The sequence below is a fragment of the Tasmannia lanceolata genome, unplaced genomic scaffold (genome assembly GCF_043159265.1).
Source record: "Tasmannia lanceolata isolate RefF3 unplaced genomic scaffold, GAP_Taslan_0.1 ptg000006l, whole genome shotgun sequence".
NCBI classification, from domain to species: domain Eukaryota; kingdom Viridiplantae; phylum Streptophyta; class Magnoliopsida; order Canellales; family Winteraceae; genus Tasmannia; species Tasmannia lanceolata.
Genome location: NW_027518683.1, coordinates 40,359,912 through 40,384,861, shown reverse-complemented (window position 1 = coordinate 40,384,861; position 24,950 = coordinate 40,359,912). Strand labels below are relative to the sequence as shown.

General features: G+C 40.0%; 1 protein-coding gene across 2 annotated transcripts in view; it reads left to right on the top strand.

The window, feature by feature from the left end:
- Positions 1-1,664: 1,664 nt before the first annotated feature.
- Positions 1,665-24,950, top strand: part of NSI (nuclear shuttle interacting) — a 65,884-nt gene continuing 42,598 nt past the window's right edge. For both annotated transcript variants that reach the window (XM_077383166.1, XM_077383165.1), the window contains exons 1-3: positions 1,665-1,828; positions 2,868-2,944; positions 21,355-21,415. In XM_077383166.1, the coding sequence (XP_077239281.1) occupies positions 1,788-1,828; positions 2,868-2,944; positions 21,355-21,415 (179 nt within the window). In that variant the 5' untranslated portion in view covers positions 1,665-1,787. The remainder of the gene's footprint in view (positions 1,829-2,867; positions 2,945-21,354; positions 21,416-24,950) is intronic.

Genomic DNA, 24,950 nt, shown 5'->3' with positions numbered 1-24,950 from the left:
TGATCATCTTTGAAACAAAATGAAATAATTTATGGTACTTGCACAAACACTCGAGATATAAGCATTGATCCTTTATGTTGATATAAAAAACAAACAACATACATACATACATATATATATATATATATATAAACAACACATGATTATTTTTTCTATGTAGATGAACCGCACGTGCATTTTTACTAGTTCATTAAAAGGTGATGACTCTATTTGTACATTGTCAAACTAGAAGACTGTTTTTGCAAATAATGCAAATTTGAAGACTTGTTTTACAAAAATCCCATTGCATAAATTTGTCCAAGCAATTATCATCCTAATCACATCTTAATTAACAAACCACGTCAATACAACTACTATCACACAAGATACACCACATCAAACAACACATGAATGTACAGCCGTAGTCTGTGAGTGCGAAATTTCTCATATTTCGGCTCTCCTTCATTAATTGTTGATAATCTTCTTTGTATGGGCCCCACCCCGATGATTGGGTTTGAGTAGAGTTGGTGAGATCCACCAATTAAAACATTAGTGCTCTGTTTGATTACATTTTTTTGAGTAAAATAGCAGGGAATGTATTCTCCTAATTACCTGAGGGGTGTTTGGTAGGGATTTAGCAAAAATTGGAATTTTGACCGCCGGTTATGTCGGGCGCTTGTCGGGTGACGTGGAACCCTAGCAACCTTTGCTCATCTTTGCACCAAGGATGGCCACATGCCTAGAAGTGGCATAAAAGAAGTTTACTAGCAAATTCCTATAAAAAAAGAAGAAGGAAATGTTATCAACACTACTGTTTTTTATGAGGGCACTCTCACTTTATTAAAAGTACGGTATGGCCCACACCATAGGATGATCCAAACCGTCCATTAGATGGGCCATAGCCTAAATAGGTTATGCTCCAAAAATCATTTCCATAGGATGATTTAACCCTCCAATCTGAATGTTAGAGGGTTGATCCTAACCCTCTATAGATCGGAGGGTTAGAATCAACCAATGGAAATAATTTTGGGGCATAACCTATTTAGGATATGGCCCATCTAATGGACGGTTTGGATAATCCTATGGTGCGGGCCATACCGTACTTTTTATAAAGTGAGGAGTGCCCTCATCAAAAAACAGTAGTGCTGATAACATTCTCCAACAAAATCTTAAAAAATACGGTAAAAAAACTCCTGGACATCTCCTACCCCCAACCAAACAACGTCGGGGAGATTTGCACACAATCTCCCTGTTGACTGATTTCCTTTTGATTTCCCTTTTGCTCTGTTTGGATGCTGGTAGATGTTGGGGGGATTTAGAGAAGAAGAAGTCAGTTCTTTTTTTTCCATTGTTTTGTTTTTTTAAAACATAAAACCTAAAGTGGAAAGATATTGCAATAAACGGGTCAACCCTACCCGAATTAGGAAATCGGGTTGGGTTCGGGTTTGGGTTGAGATATTAATTTTTTGGGTTAGGACAGGTAAGCCGTCATTGGGTTGAGAGTCGGGTTCGGGTTCGGGTTCACCGTTTAGAGTTTTGGGTTGGCTCCAACCCAACCCTTGCACCCCTAAATTCCAAACGAGCGATTTTCATGGGCACTAAGATGGAGGGTCTAGATCAGGTTTACACACTCCATCCGAGTGGGTCCATCTCAAGCTTCTAATCTATCTCAGCCGCACGCTTTCTTCGATAGCCCCATTCCATCTGAGCAAGGGTTGTCTCATCTCTTTCATCGCGTATCCCTCTCTCTTAAAAAAAAAATTAAAATCACAGAAGGGGCAAGATCAGGTAAATCTAGGGCAAGAGAGATGATGACCTCCGCTTCAGCGCCTTCTTCTTCTTATTCGATGTAAGCATTATATGACCCGAAATTTCCTTTTATTTTTCATTATTTGAATTGGAAATGGCTATTAAGTTTCAATCTAAATACCGTGGATTCCTTGGTATTTAATCTCGCTATACATTTTTCTAAAATTCAGCTGGGTTTGGTTTTACAACCAAATAGGAAGTTGGGTTCTTTCTCTAGATTGCAGTTTAAACATAATGGAAGGCCCAAATTGCATAAATTCAACCAAACAAATCTGAAGAACCCAGTTGCAGCCTATTGCGAAATGGTATTTGGTACAAAGTTTGGATTCAGGAATTCATTCACTCAACTGGTCTTGATTCAAGAAAGTATCAATTTTAGGTAAAAATATAATAAAAATGCAAGAACTGTAAAAGATCAGGAATGTATCTAGTGCACGGCATTCTTTTTCTTTCAACATTGGTGTCTATAATTTGGTAAACTTAGCACACTTGTATATGATCTGGACCATTTGTCTGGTCTTTCCAAAAGCCACACTGGTTGGAGTACTATCCAGGGCTGGTAACAAACAGTTAGAAAACAGCTGGAGCTATGGTTCATGTTCATTGCATAAAAGTCCTATAATCAGATGTTTATTATTGTCCAACTAATGTAATTTCTCGTTTTATGAACCGTCCATGAACATTTCAGATCATGTACTTGTGCCATGGATTAGAGACAGAAAACCAAAAAAGTGTCCCTAACACTTTCCCTATGAAGTATATCTAACATCATTTCTAAGCAATAGTTCATGATTCTTTTAATAATTTTTGTCAATAATTTTGAAAGAGAAACTACTGAGAAAAAAATTTGCGAATTATTTGAGTTTTGGCATTTCTTTGCGAATTTTGTCACTCGTTGATTAGTGACTCAGAATGAGAAGTGGCTACCAAAAAAAAAAAAGGAAAAAGAAAAAGAAAAAGAAAAGAAAAAAATAACCTATTTGATGAATCACCAATTCGTGAAACTGTCCTATTTCATTGGTATTGAATCACAAGTTTAATTTTTATATAACATTATGAGTACATATTTTCTGGTGCAGATGCCGTATTGCTTGCCATATTCATGTATCAAATAAGTTATTGTTTCCTTCTAATCCGTACTCTGGGTTCGTGCCAGGTTAGTGTGCTTCTCTGCCATTGGATCAATATATTGTGTCAGTCGTTCTTTTATGACTTTCTTCCATACGAATTATAGTCGTCGTACTTAATATTCATGCGACATTGCTTCTTGATGAATGGAAGTTTTCATCCTATGTTGTTACATATCATTTTCAACTTTTAACTAACTTGTATGTTGCACTATTTCACGAGTAAAGATTTCTTGTTCTGATTTCTAAAAGAAAGTAAGTAATTTTCAACAGGCTACACGCACATAGTAGGTCAGGTTAGATAGATATACAACAGGTTATATACTGGATACATTTGTGGAGCGTTTGTGATTAATGGGCCCAATATTTATTAACACAATTGTTTTGTAATTGAGGGCTGAAAGTTTCCATACGCTGTTGAATAAATCTTTTATTATGTTGCTTGGGATTTTTGAATTTCTTGCAATTTCCCCTTTTGATGTGACGAGGGAGAAAACCCCCCAATATGATTCTATTAGATGGCCTTAGAAGTTACATTGAAGGTACAAGGCTCATAAATCATATCCTCACAAGAATGGTTTATTGAATATGGGGTTGCTCTCCGCGAGATCTTGTGAGTATTTTAGACTTTTCCATAAGTTATAGAAGACATTTCACCTTATGCATCTCATTAATAATGGATCATCTCTGTAAATGTGGTGGTCTAGAGGAGTAGTACTAGTCCATAGCAAAACATGCATCTGCTGAAAGTGGCAGAGGTATAGTAATCCGCCATGCCAACTACCTGTAATCTCATCTATGATCTCATCTGCATCAGGTGTAGTGGTTATAGGTAGCACTATCTCAGCATAAACAACATCTTCCAAGACTTCCTCTGCAACTATGGTAAAAGTGATGTATCTGTGATATATGCAAATGTATGCCCATCACCTAAATCTGTGCTTACTATAATCACTGGCTCTGTGATAGCATGCTCTACAATAGGATCATCATCACTGTCGGCCTCAACTAGGGTTATTTTAGTCATCCAGCTCGTCAACATCACTACTGTCAAGCTCGACAACATCACTAGTGTCAAGCTCGACAACATCATTGTCTAGCTCTAAAATGATGGTCTCAATGTCATCCACAACCCCTTCCTCCCTTTCTTGATTGCTACCCTCATCATCGGTCTCTAGGGTGGAGAAGATGCATGTGCCTGTGCCGGAAGTCTGTGTCTGCACTTTAAGGGAATCAAGATCAACCTTCCATTTATGCCGCGTCTCCCTTTATCGGCGATACTGGGCCAAGAACTTTTCTCATTGGTCCTCATGTTCTCTCCTCACAGACTTGCTCCTTACAAATTCGCTGATCCTCTTTTTTTTTTGAAAATTAACAAAAATTTATTAATTGAAAATTGGGACAAGATGTCCCATTACAGGAGCACAGAGATTAAATGTGCTTACAAAGGACCCATTGGGTCAGTACAAATTACATTCGTTTCCATTAATGCTACACCCTCTTTTGGCAGAGTATCCGCCGAATCATTGGTGGTTCTTCTCCGGTGCACAAGCTGGGGTTGAACTCTACGTACCAGATCCCTAATCTCGTCTATGATATGATATACCCTCCATGGGCCACCACTTCGAATTCTCGCCCAAGAGATGACATTGGCAGAGTCGCCTTGCACTGCAGTGGTCCTAAATTATGAACCGCATACCACCTGAGACCGAATAAAAGTCCCCTCGCCTTAGCTTCATTAGCGTCGCAAGTGCCCACTGGCCCAGAGTAGGACATTATTGTTCACCCAGTAGAATCCCGTATTAGTCCCCCAAAACCAGCCGGGCCCGGGTTACCCAGTGAGCTTCCATCAAAATTTAGTTTCAGCCACCCCTCCCCAGGGGCTATCCATTGCGGAATGATTGCATTACGAGGCCTTTTTTCGAGTATCACCGCTCTCCAATTTTTCAAGGCAAGTCCCATTTGATATGGCATATTTCCTTTCGCTTTTGACCATGAAATTAGCAATAATTTTATTTGCAGAACAATGTGCCTCCAATGTTTGATCTTGTCAGAGAAGATTCTGTTATTTCGTTCCACCCAAATGTGCCATATAATAGCAAAAGGTAAGGTTTTCCACATCTGTTCTCCCAGGCATTCATGAAAAACAGACCTCCAGTTTAGAATTACCTCTTTTATTTCCTTCTGGGATACCCATATCATGCCGAATAGTCGAAACCATAGAAGCAAGAAATGCCTAGGGTAGGTGGGAAACGCGTTTCTGAAACGGGTACGAAACGCTTTTTGGAAATGGTGACACGCCTGTGAACAGCCCTATCTAGTTTAAAGATAAATACACTAAAGAGGGCTGTCCTTATCAATATATGTGTTACCATCACATTTATGTGTTTCACTAGCGTTTCCTTCAGGTTTCACGTACGTTTCCCAAACGTTTCCCTTGCGTTTCCCAAACGTTTCCCTTGCGTTTCCCAAGACGTTTCCCAATGCGTTTCACATGCGTTTCTCTATCATTTCCCGTTTCTCGTTTCCCCTTTGGTTTTTTTCACGCGTTTCACGTTTCCGTTTTACGTACCGTTTCCGTTTCCCGAACTGGCAACTATGGTCGAAACATTGCATTCCATATTTGGTGCAAGTAAGAACAATGTTGAAATAGATGGTCAATAGTCTCCTCCGCTTCCTGGCATAACTCACATCTGCTCGCAAGGCTAATACAACGATGTTTCAACCGATCCTGGGTGTTGATACATTCATGCGAGACTGTCCAAGCAAAACCGATGATACGCGGCGGGATCGGTAGGCGCCAAATATGTTGACAACGTGAAGATACACCTTCCTCCTTCCTTAGTTCCTGAAAGAAGGATCGCACCGTGAATCCTCCCTCCGGTTCAGGTTCCCACAAAAATCTTTCCTCTTCATGTTCCGATAGATAACAGTCCTCCAATAAATGAAGGAGCGTTGTGAGGTTATTAATTTCTTCTTCTTTGAGATTTCTCCGCATTTGAATATCCCATACCATGCATCCATCCTCTCCCCTGTGAGCAATATTTTTCGCCACCGTAGCATTCGACTGAAGAGCCAGGCGGAAAAATCTGGGAATCTCTACTTGAGTGGTTGGTTGCCCAGCCACACGTTCAGCCAGAAAAGCATTTTGACCCCCTGCCCAACACGAAATCTTAACATGGGTAAAAACAAATCCAGGACAGAACTTATTGATTTCCAAGCTCCCGATCCCTTGCCACTCGGTGGATTCCGACACATCCAGTCCCCTCCATCACTATCGTATTTACCTCCGATTATGGTTCTCTACATAGCATTATTTTTAGAGCTGAAACGCCACAACCACTTGCCCAAGAGAGACTTATTTCTTAGTCTCAGCTTTCCAATCCCAGGCCCACCATTTTTCTTTAGTTTGCATACCTTATCCCATTTAAGCAATTGTGTTAGTCGTTCTCCTTCTTCCAATCCTTCCCATGGAAAGTCTCTTTGTAGTTTCTCGCTCCTCTTCGCCACCTCTCCAGGAATTTTATATAGTGTCATGAAGTATACGGGCATGTTAGCCAATGCCGCCTCAATAAGAGTAATTTTCCCCCCAAAGGATAGATATTTCTTTTTCCATGAGACCAACTTCCTTTCAATTCTTTCAACTACGGGATCCCACCGTGCCTTTGATGGTATCCCAAATCCAACGGGAGACCAAAATGCGATATTGGGAGTTTTGTTGCTTGGCATCCCATAGCCTCAGCATGCAACATGAGTGTATTTTCATCAATGTTTATTCCCGCAATCACGCTCTTGTACATATTTATCTTAAGGCCCATCGTAATCTCAAACCATTTAAATAGTAATTTTAGATTTGTTACCTGCTCCGCACTGTTTTTTAGGAATACCAGGGTGTCATCGGCAAACTGTAAGTGAGTCACCGAGTCTGAATTTTCTGCAACTTTGAGTCCTTCAATGTATCCCAGTTCCTCCGCTTTTGAGAATAAGCAGCTTAACACTTCAGCAACCAATATAAAGAGATATGGCGAGAACGGATCCCCTTGCCTGAGTCCCCGGGTCGAACCAAAAAAGCCTTAGGGAGTACTGTTTATCAAGATAGAGAAGGAGGCCGTAGATATGCAAGCTTTCATCCACCCCCTCCAATTTTTGCCGAATCCCATTCGCCTCGTGATGTATTCTAGTACCGCCCAATATATGTGGTCTATGCCTTCTCAATGTCCACCTTTACAATTATGTCACTCCCTCCATCCCTTTTAGTAGAGTCCAGGATCTCATTCGCAATGAGAACACCATCCAGAATTTTTCTATTATTCTATTATTTACAAATGCCCCCTGGAATTTAGAGATCACCTCTCCCATTACGCCTTGAGTCTTCCAGCTAGCACTTTGGCCAAGATCTTGTATATCCCATGCACCAGACTAATTGGCCTATAGTCTTTGATTTCAATTGCTCCCTCTTTTTTTGGTATCAAGGTTACAAACGTGGTATTGACAGCTCTGTTGATAATTTCTCTATCATGAAACTCCTGGAAGAAAGCAAAATTTCACCTTTGAAAGTCTCCCAATGTTGGTGATAAAATGCCATTGGGAAACCATCAGGACCTAGAGCTTTATCTTTCTCTAGAGACTTTACGGCTTCTTCAATCTCCTCAATGGAGAACGGTCTCTCCAACCATTTTTCCCGATCCACAGATATTTTTTTAAACCTCATACCATCGAGCTTGGGGCGCCACTCATACTGTGCAGTGTATAGCTGTTGATCGAAGTTCAATATATGGTCTCTGATAGCCACTCTATCCTCAACAAGATTCCCATCCACAGTTAAGCAATTGATTGCGTTAATCCGTCGTCTCATGTTGGCCATTCAGTGAAAATATCTTGTGTTCCTATCCCCTTCTTTGAGCCATATTGCTCGAGATTTTTGCCTTCAACTGATCTCCTCTTTTCTGACCATGTCCTCATACTCCGCAAGCAGCTCCACCCTCAGCTGCCTGTCTTCCTCCCCCAGAATGGTCTCAGCCTCCTTTTGTTCCAACTACCCCAACTTCATTAAAATTTCTTCCTTCCTGAATTCTTTTGAAGCTCTTTCTTGTTTCGTCCATTCTTTGACCTTGTGTTTTATGGTTTTCAATTTTTTGCAGACAATGAAGCCTTTCCATCCCTCAGCCATCTCAGAATTCCACCACTCAGGTATTTTAGAGTTTAATTATTCCTCATCACACATACTCATATCAAATCTGAATGGAAGTGGGCCTCCTTTGTAGTGAGACATCATAATCATCACAGGATTGTGATCTGAAATGGGTCTGGGTAATGCACGCTGGCAAATTAGTTCAGAGATCTCTTCCCATTCTTTTGAGATGAGAATCTGATCCAGTCTACTTAGCACCAATTGGTCTTGATTATTCGTCCGTGTAAATCTCGCCCCCTCAAGAGGAAGATCCACCAACTCACTGAAATTGGACAAATTTCTCATACTTGTGGTACTGGGTCCCCCTCTATTTTTCTCGTGTGGAAACCGTATGGTATTGAAGTCTCCTCCTATAATCCATGACCCCCACCATTGATCTCTAATGCTTTTGAGTTCAGGCCAGAAGAATCTTCTTTCACGAGCTCTTGACGGATCATATATTGCCTTCATCACCCACTGACAATTTGTGGCGCGAGACTTGTATTGTAACGACCTGATTCCGTCAAGTCGCTACGAGTAAAAGAACAACGCAAAAATCATGGATTAAAAAAAAAAAAAAAAGATAACCAACAACCACGACAAAAATCTTATTCCAAATTAAATAAGTCTACCATAACAAGAGGTCCCTTCAATACTCATACTCCAAATGAAAAGTAAAGTTTTAATAACTAAAGTTCAAACTAATGAAAGTCCCGACAAAAAAATAAAAACAGAAAATGACGCAAGACGTCATAGCGCAATAATCCATGAAGCGAACTCGCCGATCACACAATCCCTTATCCCATGGTTTCTTCATTTGCAAACGCTCCGCCATCTAACACCTCAACTCCTGTGGTGGAGAAGACAACGTTAGAGCAGCGTCCTCCAGAGACCGAACGGAGTAAAAGAAATAATATAAAAGGGCACGCAATAATAATTCAGATCCTTAGCAATCATCTAGAAGCAATAATAAATAACTGGAATTAAAACTACACCATCTATAGCAGTATAAACAGAAATGAATGATATGCTATGTGTGCATCAAATATGTAAAATGAGATAGTATATTCCCCAGGTACATCCGGCTTTTTCCCCATTTTCTTTTCTGTCAGTTTTCTTCTGACCTTTTCTTTTTACCGGTGTCCTTGCTGCACGACTACCCACTACCCCTGTCCAAAGGTAGTGGCGTTATGGACTCGGATTTCGGTCTCGCATTTAATGCCGAGCCATTTCGGGGGATACTATCCCTTTGGATGGTTTGCCAACGGAAAGGTTGTACACGCTTCTCGCATTGGCCTTTGGATCTTAGGTCCCAGGATGATACCACCACACCCTTAATTTTCCCTTCTCTCTCCCCCATGTAGGATATGCAATTAGGGATTTTAAGGTACGTCACCTTTACCTTCTTTTAGGGCTGGCAATTTCCCCCGTTAAAACGGGGATCCGCCCCGGCCCGGCCCGAACGGGACGGGGATTCCCCGACTTGGAGCAGGGACGGGGCGGGGATGGAGATGGACCCGCCCCGACCCGTTTTAATATGCAAGCAATTATTAATATCCTCTTATTTTAGTATTTTTTTAGTGTTTTTTAAGTTAACAGTAATTATTTTTTTATGCTAGTGATATTGGCACTACCAGATTTTATAAGTGCACAAACATGGCTTGTCTTTTTCTTTTTTTGGGTGTTAAAAAGCTTTTTTGAAGTGAGAATTGTTGTGTGAGGCGGGGATGGGGATTCCCCGCCATCCCCGAAGCGGGGACGGGGAATGGTCCTTCCGGAAGGGGCGGGGACGGGGAATGCAACATCCGGCCCCGCCCCGCCCCGTTGCCAGCCCTACCTTCTTTTCCTGCATCCTTTCACATAAAGGTTAGAAACATTTTATTTTTTATTTCATTTCAAGTAAACAAGTATAATGAGCTATACAGTTATCACAAAGAAAATAGTATACGTAAGATTACTTTGCATGGAACAAGTTATATTGAAACCATTACAACACAAGGTCTAGCTGTCACCTGCCTTTAACTTACGAACGAAGCGAATAAATCAATCCCTACTAGAAAGAGAGGGGAAGCGGTCCTGAAGTCAAATCAATAAGTGCAATAGAGTCAATTTATTTCGATCTAGATTCTTTTAATCATTTTTTAATATTTTCTTTATCAGGAGAAGCCCTTGACTTTGGGGTCAACAGGGTACCTGTAACGATACAACTGCTGCCCTGTTTTCGGGGACATAAGATACTCTCATTTTCAAACACAACCTGGCCCATTTTTTATCCTAAAATCTTAGACATATATATATATATATATATATATATATATATATATATATATATATATATATATATATATATATATATATATAGGACATAAATCTGGATAGATTTGGTGTTGTGCCCATTTTGGGAGCATGAAACAGTCCAAATATTTATCTTATTGTGTGCCCCACCTTGGAACACAATTTGTCCAGATTTTTGGGCCAATAGTATGTGGTTTTTAGAGTACACAGGCCCAAATTTTGGTACTGTTTTTGTACCTTAATCGAGAACACCAAATCTGTCCAGATTTATGTCCTATATATATATATGTCTAAGATTTTAGGATAAAAAATGGGCCAGGTTGTGTTTGAAAATGAGAGTATCTTATGTCCCCGAAAACAGGGCAGCAGTTGTATCGTTACAGGTACCCTGTTGACCCCAAAGTCAGGGGCTTCTCCTGATAAAGAAAATATAAAAAAATGATTAAAAGAATCTAGATCGAAATAAATTGACTCTATTGCACTTATTGATTTGACTTCAGGACCGCTTCCCCTCTCTTTCTAGTAGGGACTGATTTATTCGCTTCGTTCGTAAGTTAAAGGCAGGTGACAGCTAGACCTTGTGTTGTAATGGTTTCAATATAACTTGTTCATGCAAAGTAATCTTACGTATACTATTTTCTTTGTGATAACTGTATAGCTCATTATACTTGTTTACTTGAAATGAATTAAAAAATAAACTGTTTCTAACCTTTATGTGAAAGGATGCAGGAAAAGAACGTAGGGCTGGCAACGGGGCGGGGCGGGGCCGGGTGTTGCATTCCCCGTCCCCGCTTCGGGGATGGCGGGGAATCCCCGTCCCCGTCCCCGCCCCCCGAGGAATACATAATCCCCATCCCCGCCTCACACAACAAATCTCACTTCAAAAAAGCTTTTTAACACTCAAAAAAAGAAAAAGACAAGCCGTGTTTGTGCACTTATAAAATCTGGTAGTGCCAATATCACTAGCATAAAAAAATAATTACTGTTAACTTAAAAAACACTAAAAAAATACTAAAATAAGAGGATATTAATATTGGCTTGCATATTAAAACGGGTCCATCCTCGCCCCGTCCCCGCTCCAAGTCGGGGAATCCCCGTCCCTTTCGGGCCGTGCTGGGGCGGATCCCCGTTTTAATGGGGGAAATTGCCAGCCCTAAAAGAAGGTAAAGGTGACGTACCTTAAAATCCCTAATTGCATATCCTACATGGGGAGAGAGGAGGGGAAATTAAGGGTGTGGTGGTATCATCCTGGGACCTAAGGTCCAAAGGCTAACGCGAGAAGCGTGTACAACCTTTCCGTTGGCAAACCATCCAAAGGGATAGTATCCCCGAAATGGCTCGGCATTAAATGCGAGACCGAAATCCGAGTCCATAACACCACTACCTTTGGACAGGGGTAGTGGGTAGTCGTGCAGCAAGGACACCGGTAAAAAGAAAAGGTCAGAAGAAAACTGACAGAAAAGAAAATGGGGAAAAAGTCGGATGTACCTGGGGAATATACTGTTTCATTTTACATATTTGATGCACACATAGCATATCATTCATTATTGTCATTCATTCCTGTTTATACTGATATAGATGGCGTAGATTTATTCTCCAGTTATTTATTATTGCTTCTAGATGATTGCTAAAGATCTGAATTATTATTGAATGCCCTTTTATATTGTTCCTTTTACTCCGCTCGGTCTCTGGAGGACCCTGCTCTAACGTTGTTTCCTCCACCACAGGGGTTGAGGCGTCAGATGGCGGAGCATTTGCAAACGAAGAAACCATGGGATAAGGGATCGTGTGATCAGAGAGTTCGCTTCATGGATTATTGCGCTATGACGTCTTGCGTCATTTTCTATTTTCATTTTGTCGGGACTTTCTTTAGTTTGAACTTTAGTGATTAAAACTTTACCTTTCATTTGGAGTATGAGTATTGAAAAGACCTCTTGTTATGGTAGACTTATTTAATTTGGAATAAGATTTTTGTCGTGGTTGTTGATTATTAAAAATAAAATAAAAAAAAAAAAATTCCATAATTTTTGCGTTGTTCTTTTACTCGTAGCTACTTGACGGAATCGGGTCGTTACACGAACACATCCCTAACCAAAAGGGAATAAGAGAACAATTAACAAATAAAGCACACACCACCGTGTGTGGGGAAATACGGAGAGACAGGGCGGGCCAACCGACGCTGCTGGCGCGCTCCCTCTGCTATCCGGGATCCACAAAGGGGCATGTCTTCCTCAATGCAAGGGCTGGGGAAACACTGTTTCCTATTCCATTGCTTAGTGAGCACTTCAATACGTCAAATTAGTGGCCTTTTTCATTGGGGTTCAGGTTCTGGGTATATGACCCACAAGTCATCAAGCACAAAGTCATTCAACCACCTGACTTCTTTCCTTGTGAGATATCCAACAAGTAGTTTTTAGGCCTAATTCATACTAGCTTCAATTGAAAGGCACAATTCAATTCCATTGGAAATGTCATAGCTAAGGCAATTAATGACTGAGAACCACACCCAAATCAAATAATCTACAGCTAGACATCTCATCTAAAGCAGAACTAATAAAGAGGTCAAATGCCATGCATGATTTCACATTTCTATTTCGCATCCATAAGTGGGTGCTACAACCGGAAATTGAGTTTGGTTGGAGGTATAATTGTAATTTTACGCTCCAATAACTCAGCTGAGGGCTTCTTTGTAAGGATCTCCTTTGATTCATCCCAACCAAACGTCATTAGTAATCAACTTCAGACTCAAAAGGAAAAAGAGACTTCTTGGCTTCCATGACAAGTCTTTGCTAAGGATAAAGATTGGCACAGAATCTACCCAGAGATTCATAGTTCTCAAGTAGTTGATGATGAATCCAAACGCTATCTCAGATGTCTAACAGAAAATGGGGTTGCCAAGGTCGCACTAACACCTTCCCCCAAATTTCTTTTCTTTCTTTCTGCATAATAGCCGACAGTATGCCAGAATTTTCCTATGCAGGGTAAAAATTTGTTAAACTTTGGACGTTCCCTTCAATAGCTTTTCACGTTGCCTTGTGGTTCTTGAAGCTCTGAAGTTCCAGCTGGGAAATACTCTCCAGCAAGCCAATGTCCACGGAAACAGAGTTATTTATACCAATCCGGGTTTAGGATGAAGAAATGTAGCTTCTAGGACAGGACAGAATCGTTAACTTTTCAATTATTTGCCTTAAGCCTTTAAGAGCATCTTTCCAAATCTAAACCATATGCATGCAAATCCATTTCAGACGAGCAATTATCGAGCTGTGATAGCTAGGTTTAGAGGTACCAGAATTCCAGATCTGGTTATCCAAACTCGACAAGCCTTTCTGCTGGTCGTTGTAGAGATGACAACTCCTAGCAAGGGTTTTTAACAGAAAATTCAGATTCAAAATTCAGATTCAAAACTTCTCTGAGACAGATATGCTAATCGATTCTCATAATAAAAGAAATTGAAAATTCCAGCATCACGACAAACATTCATGATCTGCAAAAACTAGGGAGTTTTGCAAAAACCTGCTCTGATACTAACTAAATTGACATAGAGTGCTATCGGCGGGAGTGAATTTGTCCCTTGAATCAGATTTCAGAGGCACAAGAATTACTTATCTTGATCTTCCTTCAAGCGTGGGGATGCATGAACTCGGAATCGTCGATGATGGTGCCTTGCATGCAACAAGGAGTGAAAGGTGGGAGAAATGGTAGAAAAGTTAGATTACTAACTTGCTATTCGAATTTCACGAGAAGAAGATGGAGATACTCAACTCAACTCAACAACGCCTTTGTCCCAAACTAGTTGGGGTCGGCTAAATGAATCCTTTAGAAAAATTTCATGAAGATGGTGAAAGGAATCTACCCGGCTCTAATCCTGGCTCTAGTTGGGTTCTTCTACGTGGATCATTTTCTTCCATTCTATCCTATCCAAGGTCATACTCTCTGTTATGTTCCTAGCTATCAAGTCTATCCTCACTGTTTCTACCCAAGTTGTTTTCAGTCTGCCCCTACCTCTTTTTACTCCATCAACTTGGCACGAGTCACCTCTTCTCAGTGGAGCATCCAAAGGCCTATGTTGGATATGTCCAAACCATCTTAAGCGGTGCTCTCTCATCTTCTCCTCAATTGGTGCCACCCTCAAGAATGTCTTCATTTTTAATTCTATCTAACCTTGTGTGGCCGCACATCCATCTAAGCTTTTGCATCTCCTCTACACTCATCTTATGCACATGCTGCTTCTTGGTGGCCCAACATTCTGAGCCGTACAACATATCTGGCCTCACAGCTGTTTTATAAAACTTTCCCTTAAACTTGGTAGGGATTTTACGGTCGCACAGAAAAACAAGAAAAAGATGAAGATACAAGAGAAAAACAAGCTCTCTCAAAAGAGAAAAAATTGTCCAAATTCAAATCACAACAACTAAAGAAAATGAAAGACCATGGGGCTTTATATAGACTAGCCCATTACAGTATGAAATGGCTAAACTATCCCTAGCAAGCAAAATGACTATTAAGGACATATGAAACAACAAAATGACTAAAATAGGCATGCAACTAATGAGAAAAGACAATTATAGTAAGGAGCCATGTAGGGGCTGATGTAAATTAAGAGGATGCTTTTGCATGAGAATCCAAAGGTCCCAAGAGCGAGGAGGGTCGCCTCCTTTGGTGTTCCCCTCTCACATCTGCCGTTAAGGTCCTTTACCTTCTCTGATGCGGTTAAGGGAACTGTTATTTCTTAGTGACCTATGGAGTACCTCCCAAACAAGGTTTTAAATTTCGGTTTTGGTGTCGGTTTCAGTGGAAATTTCGGCCGAATCATGTAAGACAATTTCGGTGGAAATCTATAATTTTCAGTGGAAATTTTGTAAGGGTGAAAAATGAAGTTTCCGTTAGAGGTTGGAATTTCAGCGATATCCTGTAAAAATCTGGTTCTTGGTGTATTTCGTCTTGGCATTGGCGATTTCGGCCAAAATTTAAATCTATGCTCCCAATATTCATTACAAGAGATGAACATGGGAGGTATTTTAGGAGATGAACATGGGGCAGTAAAATGGGCTTTCTCAGGCCCTATTCCGTGGTAGATGCAAATGAAGCGGAAGTTCGACCCATACACCAAGGAGTTAAGTTGCTTGAGAATGAAGATTTGAACAAGGTGGTGATTGAAGGTGACTCACTAAATGTTATCATGTGGCTCAAAGGAACACATCTTATTCCTTGTAGATTTGCCCCATTTTTTTGATGAAATCCAATTCAGGTTTGGGATGGTGTCTATATCCTTTTCACACATTAGATGTTCAACTAATGGCGAGACGGACATATTAGCTAGAGAGGGTGTCCCTAAGGAGATTTTGAAACTCAATGATTCTCTCCCTCCCTGAGTGATCCTCAGTTTTGTATCTTGTTTGCTCCATGTTTTTTATGTTTATTGTGATATTGTAATTTCGGGACTCCTTCGGTCTCGCTCTTCTATTAATAGAATCATCTTTACCATTCAAAAAATATATCCATTACAAGAGAAGATGGGGTCAAACTTGGTCATTCCAAATGAATTCATGTTTTCAATTGTTCAACACCTTAAGAGATGCTTGGCCAATATATACTTGGTATGGTAGCTATAAATGAATTCAAGATGTACTTGGTATGGTGCGTATAAATGAATTCACTTCCAAAGGAATTCATGTTTACATGCAATTCATATAGGGAAATGATATCACCACTACCATATTTTGATGATCGCACTCCTCACATATTAAAAGGTATGGTATGGGCCGCACCATAGGATGATCCAAACCGTCCATTAAATGGGCCACTGCCTAAATAGATTGTGCCCCAAAAATAATTTCCATAGGTTGATCCCAACCATCTGATCTATAGAGGGTTAGGATCAACCCTCTAATATTCAGCCCCTCTATGGATCGGAGGGTTAGGATCAACCTAATGAAATGATTTTTGGCGCACAACCTATTTAGGCCGTGGCCCATCTAATGGACGGTTTGGATCATCCTATGGTGTAGGCCATACCGTACTTCTTAATAAAGTGAGGAATGCGATCATCAAAATACGGTAGTGGCGATATCGTTTCCCTTCATATAAATATAATCATGTTTGCACCACTAATATACTTAATGGTTTTCTATTCAATATGCATTTTGGTGGGAATGGAAACATATACATTTTGGTTGTTTCGTATTGGTTTCGGTAGAAATTTAAAACCATGGTTCGGATGCCAAGAATTAGATTTCGAGTTACGACTAAGGGATATGATAGGAATCAAAAGACAGTAAAAACTTAGCGCATGAGGTCTAAAGATGCCAGAGGATCATATTCCAAGAAAGTCATAATGAAGATGAAGGTGGAGAGTTTTGTTGAGAATGGGTATCTTTGTCAATGTCTAGGGATGTTAAAAGATAAATTGGGTGTTTTTATCAATGAGAGTGCCTATTAATTAGAGCCCTAGGACAGATTGAAGATGTAAGGTGATATCATGCCAGTTAAAGGCATGCGCCCCCTGCCCCCTCCCCCGAAAAACAATATTATTGGGAATAGTATATGCCCATCAGGAGTCCCACCTCCTTGAGGAATCCTAGTTATGGTGCATATGAAATCATAGTTGGTTGTCCTTTAAGAAGTCCTAGTCCTAGTTGCTAGTTAGTTTTCAAGTCTTGGTTGGATTAGCTTCATTTTTGTCATGCTGCCACCTAGGAATAGTTTCCTTTTCTGGAGTAATGTCTTAAGTAGTAGTAGGTAGGTACTGTCAAAGCTTGCAGAACCTGCAACCTACAGAACTTGCAAAGGTGCAAACTGGCCACCTCACCCTGCCCTTACCTTATGCCTGTCCCCACTTAAAAATTTCCCACACTCCATCAGACCTTGTCCCTTAAACCCCACCCATACACCTACCAAACTGTCTTTTAAACCTTCAACCCTACCTGTTAGCTGTTACAATCTGGCCACAGATCTTGAACGGATTTTTCAAATTTACTACAGATTTTTATTCCAGATCTATAACATATTTGTTATAGGCTTCTGTTACGGATCTTTGACTGTCTTGTTAATTTTTTGTTTGTTTCAGATCTGCTATAATTGTTAGAAGCCTGTAAAATTTCCTGCATCATATTTGATATTCCTATTCAGATCTGAGTCAAACCTATTACGGACATGTTATAGAACTGTTACAGACCGAAACCATTACCTGAAACATCTCCTCTATTAACTACCCCACCTCTACAACCTATTGTTCCATCTATCAGCCCAATTGTGCAATAACTTTTAGAAACCTGTAAAATTTCCTTAATCATATTCCTATTCTGATGACCGTCAAACCTATCACGAACATGTTATAGACCTGTTGCAGACCGAAACCGTTACCTGAAACATCTCCTCTATTAACTATTAAGTACCCCACCCTCTACAGCCTATCGTTCCATCTATCAGCCCAACTGTGCAAGAACAATCTACTTTCTTCAACTATTTAACCTTTAACCCTTCAGACCAGTCGTATACTACCTTCCTAAACTCTTTAGAACCTTCTGTCTTTACCTGGAACAGACCCATATACCCTCTTGTTTCAATTGTTAATCATCCCTACTATTCATTTTTATGAACTGTCCAACCCCTTTAAATCTGTACCTAATATTTTATCCTGAAATCCAGATAATATATTAGGGTTTTGGGGATTGGGTTTCAAGTGGTGAGAAATAGGGTTAGGGTGCTCAAAGGGTGGGAATTTGATTTTAAAGTGATCAGAATTAGGGTTTTGAGTTTTCAAATAGAGAAGATTTAGATAGAGTGGTGATAGAAGGGGACTCCCTGAAAGGAAACTGTTGGTTAAGCGGATCACATATATTCCCGTGGAGATTTGCAGAGCTATTCGAGGAGATCAAAGATAGTTTGCAAAGCTCAACTATATCCTTTCGTCTTATAAGGAGATCTACCAATGGGGTGGCGGATCGGCTAGCCAGGGATAGGGTTCGGCTGGGTCCCTTGAGCAGTTTGATTTTTTACCACCTAGAGTTTTCTTCGGTCCTTCTTATCCTGTTTTTTCATGTATCTTGCTTGTTTTCTTGTGTAGGGTTTGTATTTGACCACCTCGGTCTCTCTTTTTGAATGACATTTTGGCCATTAAAAAAATGGTGATGAAAATAGAGACTAGGGTTTCTAATGGGAAACTATGGAAATTAGGGTTTTGAATGGTTTAGAAGATGGGATTTAGGGTTTCAAAAGGGGATTTAGGGTCTTGAGTTGCAGGGAAGGATTTAAGGTTTTAGGCTTTGAATTGCGAAATTAGGATTTTGGGACAGTAATTCGATGGATAAGCAAGATAATTATGTTTAAGGTCTCAAAGACTCCCTTAGTGGAGAAGGTATGATCCTCGGTGAAATGATTTTGATAGCAATGAAGGCTGTTAGAATGAGTAATCACACTAAGGATATAATCGTTGTTGTACATATTTTGACTTTTATATAAATACATAAGTGAGGGGGAGCCCTCTCAACTCACATTTTCTCTTCTCTCATTTCCCTTTGCAACATGGTATTAGAGCCCTAGGGTTTCTGATCCCTAGGGACCACCATTGACCACCTTCCTCTCTCTCTCTCTCTCTCTCTCTCTCTCTCTCTCTCTCCCCACGCCTCCCTCCCTCTCTCTCTTTCTCTCGCAACCCCCCCGCCCTCATCCCGCAAACCCTACCCCACGCCTCCTCCCACGACTCCCCTGCCCCCCCTCTCCCTACCTTCGCCCCCCCCTCCTCCTGCCACCACCTCCTCCCACTAGAAGGGGTCTATTATTCAAAAGACATGGTCATATGAAAATTGAAGGGCTTTTTTATGCTGATTGGGCTAGATCTCCAGCAGATAGAAGTTCGACTACTGGGTATTGTACCTTCGTAGGAGGTAACCTAGTGTCATGGAGAAGTAAGAAGCGGGATGTCATCTCTAAATCGAGTGCTGAAGCCGAATATAGAGCGATGGCACATACGAGTACAGAGCTAATTTGGCTACGATCCCTTTTGTCCGAGATTGTTATCGTCTCATCTTCACCTTCACAGTTGTATTGTGATAACAAAGCCGCAATACATATTGCAACCAACCCAGTTTTCCATGAGCCCACAAAACACATCGAGGTTGATTGTCATTTCATTCGTCAGAGGATCCAGAAGGGTGAAATATGCATTGTATTCACTCGTTTTGCAGATCAATTAGCCGATATGTTCACAAAGTCATTAGGAAAGGCTAGATTGAGTGATATTTGTAACAAGCTAGGAATGTATGATATATACATTCAAGCTTGAGGGGGAGTGTTAGAATGAGTAATTACACTAAGGATATAATCGTCCTTGTAGATATTTTCCCTTTTATATAAATACATAAGTGAGGGGAGCTCTCTCAGCTCTCATCTTCTTTTCTCTCATTTCCCTTTGCAACGAAGGCGATTATGTCTAAGGTCTTAGATCCGATAGCAGACATGAGAACCAAAAGACGGGAGAATAGAATAGAGGATTAAGGTTCCAAGAAGATGAACATACCTCTTGAACCTTCCTCTGATACCATTTTAAAGTTTAGAAGCTAACCATGATCAATTTGTGTAGAAGAAGAACAAGAAGAAAGAGAGGAACAATATGGAGAAGAGGAATTTTGTTGAGGTTGAGGATCAACCACATGACTTCTGGCATTAGTATAGATATGAGGTTTATTACATAAAGGGCCATTAGTGCCATCCAGTGTTCGGAGGAAGAAATAACTAAAAGAGTTACTCCAAAACATAAATGTAAACCAACCTATATACTAATTTAACTCTTAACACATACATCACTGTTCAGAGGAAAAAATAATGGTAGGAGAGCAAGGGAGCGAACCAAAGGGTGGCATGTTCCATTACCTTTCTTATTTGAAAAATCATAAACCTTCTTGATGCATGCAAAGTTCATGAACAACGCCATAGTTCATCAAAGGTGATTCGAGAGAAGAAGATGGGCAACCGCATTGCCATTCAAAAAAAGAAAAAAAGAAAAAAGATGGGCGATCGCAACGTAAGCACGAAGGTAATCAAAACGTCATGCTAACGTCAATAGTAGGCTCTACAACGCTTCGTTCATGGCAAAAATTGGCAGGTTGGTTCTTTATAGTTTATGGAGATTTAAGTGATTTTTTTTTAAAAAAATTAAAATATTTTTGTTAAAGTTTAGTAGGTTTTGGCTCTGCTTTAAGTGACTTTTGTTTTGTAAACGTTCCAACCGGTTTTGGGAGGACTTGTGAAATGAAAACATGAATAGTTTTTTTCAATTCAGTAGAGAGTCTAATTTTAGAAGCCCTATTGTCTTAGAAGTTGCGTTTTTGCATTTTTTGGACCACAACATATAATGCACTATCTATACATAGGAATTATAATGGTGAAATCGATCCTATACCAATCAATGGGTAGGTTTAAACTAGGGTTAAGGTGTATTGGGGTTTCGGGCCTATGCATACATACATTTATATTTATATTTATGAAATAAATATTTATATAATCTATACATAGTTATGAAGTTTTGATGTACAAGGGTTTTAATGGAAAACTACAAAGTTTCCATTTTGGATCTTGGGTTATTCCCTAGTTTTTTTCCATGTTTTGATCAAATTTATTGTCATTTCATCTAACTCTGACACTGTTTGTCTACTTGTTTATTTTTTTTTATTTTCCCTTATTTACCAAATTTTCGACTTGTGATTTCCTAGTAGTTAACTTGCATCAGTTCTGCCACGAGAATTTTGGCCTAGATTAGCCATCATAATCACAACCATCTTCTTTTCTTAGGATATTTCATTTACTTTTCTTCGTTTTACTTTTTTCTCAAATCTTTAATGTTTAGATGTAATTCTTTCCGGATGGTTTGTGTATATGTTCTTTTCTTTTCAGGGTCTTTCCTGTGTTTTTGAAGTGATTGTCTCAAATACATAAAGGTAAACCATGAACCGTGTTATTTGTTATTTTATTTTGCAGCCAGGAAAAGGTCAAGGATTTCTCCATTGAAGTCTAGCTTTTGGGATTCCATCAGATCTGGGTAATTACAAATGTGTATTTATATTTGAAAAAAGCATCTCATATTTTCTTTAACACATCATTTGAGATGTGTTGACTTGTGGATAAGAAAGGAAGGAGAAGAAGAGTGAGGGAGAAGGTGAGGAGTCTCCACTAGGGAGCTCCCATGTAATGTGATGTATATATAGGCCCAAGTCAGGGCAACAAGGTACGAAGACTGCAATACCCCTCACAATACAAGTAATGACTAAACTATCCTTACACACTCTTCAACCCCCCCTCAAGTTGGAGTGTATACACTATGGAACTCCAGCTTGGTACAAAGGAAACTACAACAAACAACTAAGAATACCCATACAAAAAAAAAACAATAATCTCATACACAACCAGCTTGGGACAACACTCCCCCTCAAGCTGGTGTGGTGAATACATGGTGAAAAACATAACAAAAAAGGCAACGACCACAATGAATAGAACGGCATGATCAAAGGCCACCAAAGACAACAACTCTCTCTGAATCAGCATTACGGTGAGGGCGATCACCACAGGGCCTCCTCTAGAGTTAGAGCAACGGTGAACAACGAGATCAACGATTAAACAAAAGCGCTTCCACAGGAAAAACAACAACGATCCTCGAACAAAATAAGTACGCCCGAGACGCACACAACGAACAACACAACGGCGAAGCAGCACGAGCAAAGACATCAGTTGAGTAGCCAAACGCCAATAGAAGAACAACCACCAGAAAGGTGATCAGAACCAACCAACGAGGGGGGACATCACGTCACCTGGAGAGACAACAAACCAACGACGGGGGACACCACATCGCTTGGAGAGAACACCAACCAATGACGACGGATAACATGTCGCCTGGGAAGATAATCAACCAACAACGTTGCTGGAGAAACAACCAACCAACGACAGCGAACACATCACCTGGAGAAACAACCAACCAACGATGGCGGACAACACATCGCCTGGAGAAACAAGGCCGAAAGCAATGCTAACAACAGGGCATATAGCCTTAGACAATGACAAGACTGAAAGCAACGCTAACGTCCATGCATATAGCCATAGACAACAACAAGGTGGATTGCAACACAAACCAAAATGAATGCATAAAACTATGCAAGGCAACTACACACACGTGTAGAAGCACCAACAAACAGGACTCGCAAAGCGAGTCCACCAACAACACCAAGCGTGGAAGGAACTACCCACCAACCCGAAGAACCATCCAACCAACCAACGAACCACCGACAAAAAGGGGTGCACCTACAGCAACCTGCAGCCACCAACGACACAACACTCCATCCATGGAACTACATTAGGCCGAATGCCTTCAACTTGCACCGTAAATAATAACTTCAAGGACCACAGCTCTCTTAGACATTTCATCAAACACTTGACGAGCAGCGTTCATATCGACACAAATGCCATAAAACACAACAAGCACGAAGAAAGAAATGACAAGATTAGGATGGAGTGGAGGAGAAGGGGGTTTCAAAACATAAGGAAATGGAGGATTTAACTCGTAAAGAAGGGGGTTTAGCGAACTAGAAAGAACCCATCAAGGGTCTAAGGTTTAAAAAAGAAAGGAACTTATGGATTTAGAACAAAAAAAGAACAAGAAAGGATGTTATGGATGGAGAAAAGAAGGAAAATAATATGCTAAAGGGGATCTTTTTTTTTTCTTCTTTTTTCGATGGACAGATTTACAAATGGTATTTACAAAAGGAAATGGAAATTTGGGATTTATAATGGGAATGGATTCTTGTTAGAAATGGAAGAGTAGGTTAGGATATTGGGATTAGGGATTTGGGGTTTCGGATGGAGATTTAGGATTTGGAGTTAGGGATTTGGGGTTTTGGAGGGAGAGGATATGGGAATGGAAATGGATTTTTGCTAGATATGGAAGGGTAGGTTAGGGTTTGTAGGTATATGGAATGTTGGATTGAGGAGTGGAGGGAGGGAGTAGTAGGGGATAAGGCAATGGGAGGTTTACGATAGAGAGATGGGGGTGGATTACGGGATTTTGGTTTTTTTTTAGTTTTTTAGTTTTGGATTTACGATATGGGTCTTACAACAAGGCTAGAGCAAGAGAGTGGAGGCAATATCATTACTCGGTACCTGATACCTGCATACCTGTATCGAACAAGATTGATGAAAAAAATTACCGGTCTTACGACAATGGTAGAGCAAGAGAGTGGAGGCAATATCATTACTCGGTACCTGATACATGCACACCTTTATGAAACAAGATTGATGAAAAAAATTACTCGGTACCTGATATCTGCATGCAACATCATTATGATAATCAGGTGCTCCATGCCAAGAGAATACATGTGATTAATTGGTCTTCTGTATTATTTATCTATATTTGTTGCTTTGATCTATTGAAGAAAACTCCTATCTTACTCTCAGCTGGAATTATATTTGGGAAGAAAGAATTTTGGGTTTTTGTTAGTCTTCTACATCTAGTTAGAGCTTTAAAATGTCCATTGTGAAAGAAGAATCATGAAAGTTACTTTTATTTTCATGATGAGTCATGGTTGTGATTATTATTTTTCTTTTGCCATCATTTACCAAAGATAGTTAAAACTTTTTCCTTTTGTTTAGTGGAAATGATATTTCCACCCCTAGTCATTCCACCCCCTTCCACGCCTTCACATTTGTTATTTTTGCCTATTACTGATTTGGGTGCTACATCCAGTAAACACGATTTCTCAATGGAAAGAAGTCATGCAAAGGAAAAGGAAGAAACTACTTTCCTATGTAAGTAGTTAGATCTTCTTCCTCACACACGGTTCACTAGAATCTCTTTCTAAATCTCCTTTTTTTGTCTAGAGCAACCATAAATCTCTATGTTTGACTGCAGAAGAAGCCAACTCTCCCTTTCTTTCATCGTGTGATCATGGAGCCTAACTCCTTTCTATTAGGGGTGTAAATGGATATTTGAAAATTCGATTACCGTCCGCATCCGAATCCGTTTAAAGCGAATATTATCCGAATCCGCTTCAAGCGGATATTATCCGAATCCGTTTAGGAGATATCCGGTTCTTAACGATCCGAATCTGCTAAATGGTACATCCGATCCGTTTAACATCCGAATCCGACAAGTACATCCATTTATTCTGAATATCCGCATCCATATCCATATATCCGAATTCGTATTCGAATTCAGATATCCGGATTCGCATTCAAACTCGGATATCCGGATACGGATGCGGATATTCGGTTTCGCATTCGAATTCATATATTCGGATTCATTTTATTATTTTGAAAATAATTTTTAAAGGGTATTTCATTTTCCAAATACTCTAAAAAACTAAGTAAAGAAGAAAATGGTGGCCACCACTTTATACGAAATTATACGATGAATGGTTGTATGAACCATTATTTTTCAAAAAGTACTGTACGGCCCACTTCATTGGATGATCCAAACCGTTCATTTATGGGGTCACAACATAAATAGGTTGTGCCCCAAAAATCATTTCCATAGGGTATGCCTAGAAAATCTTATCCATCGGATTATCCTAACCCTCCATTATTAAAAG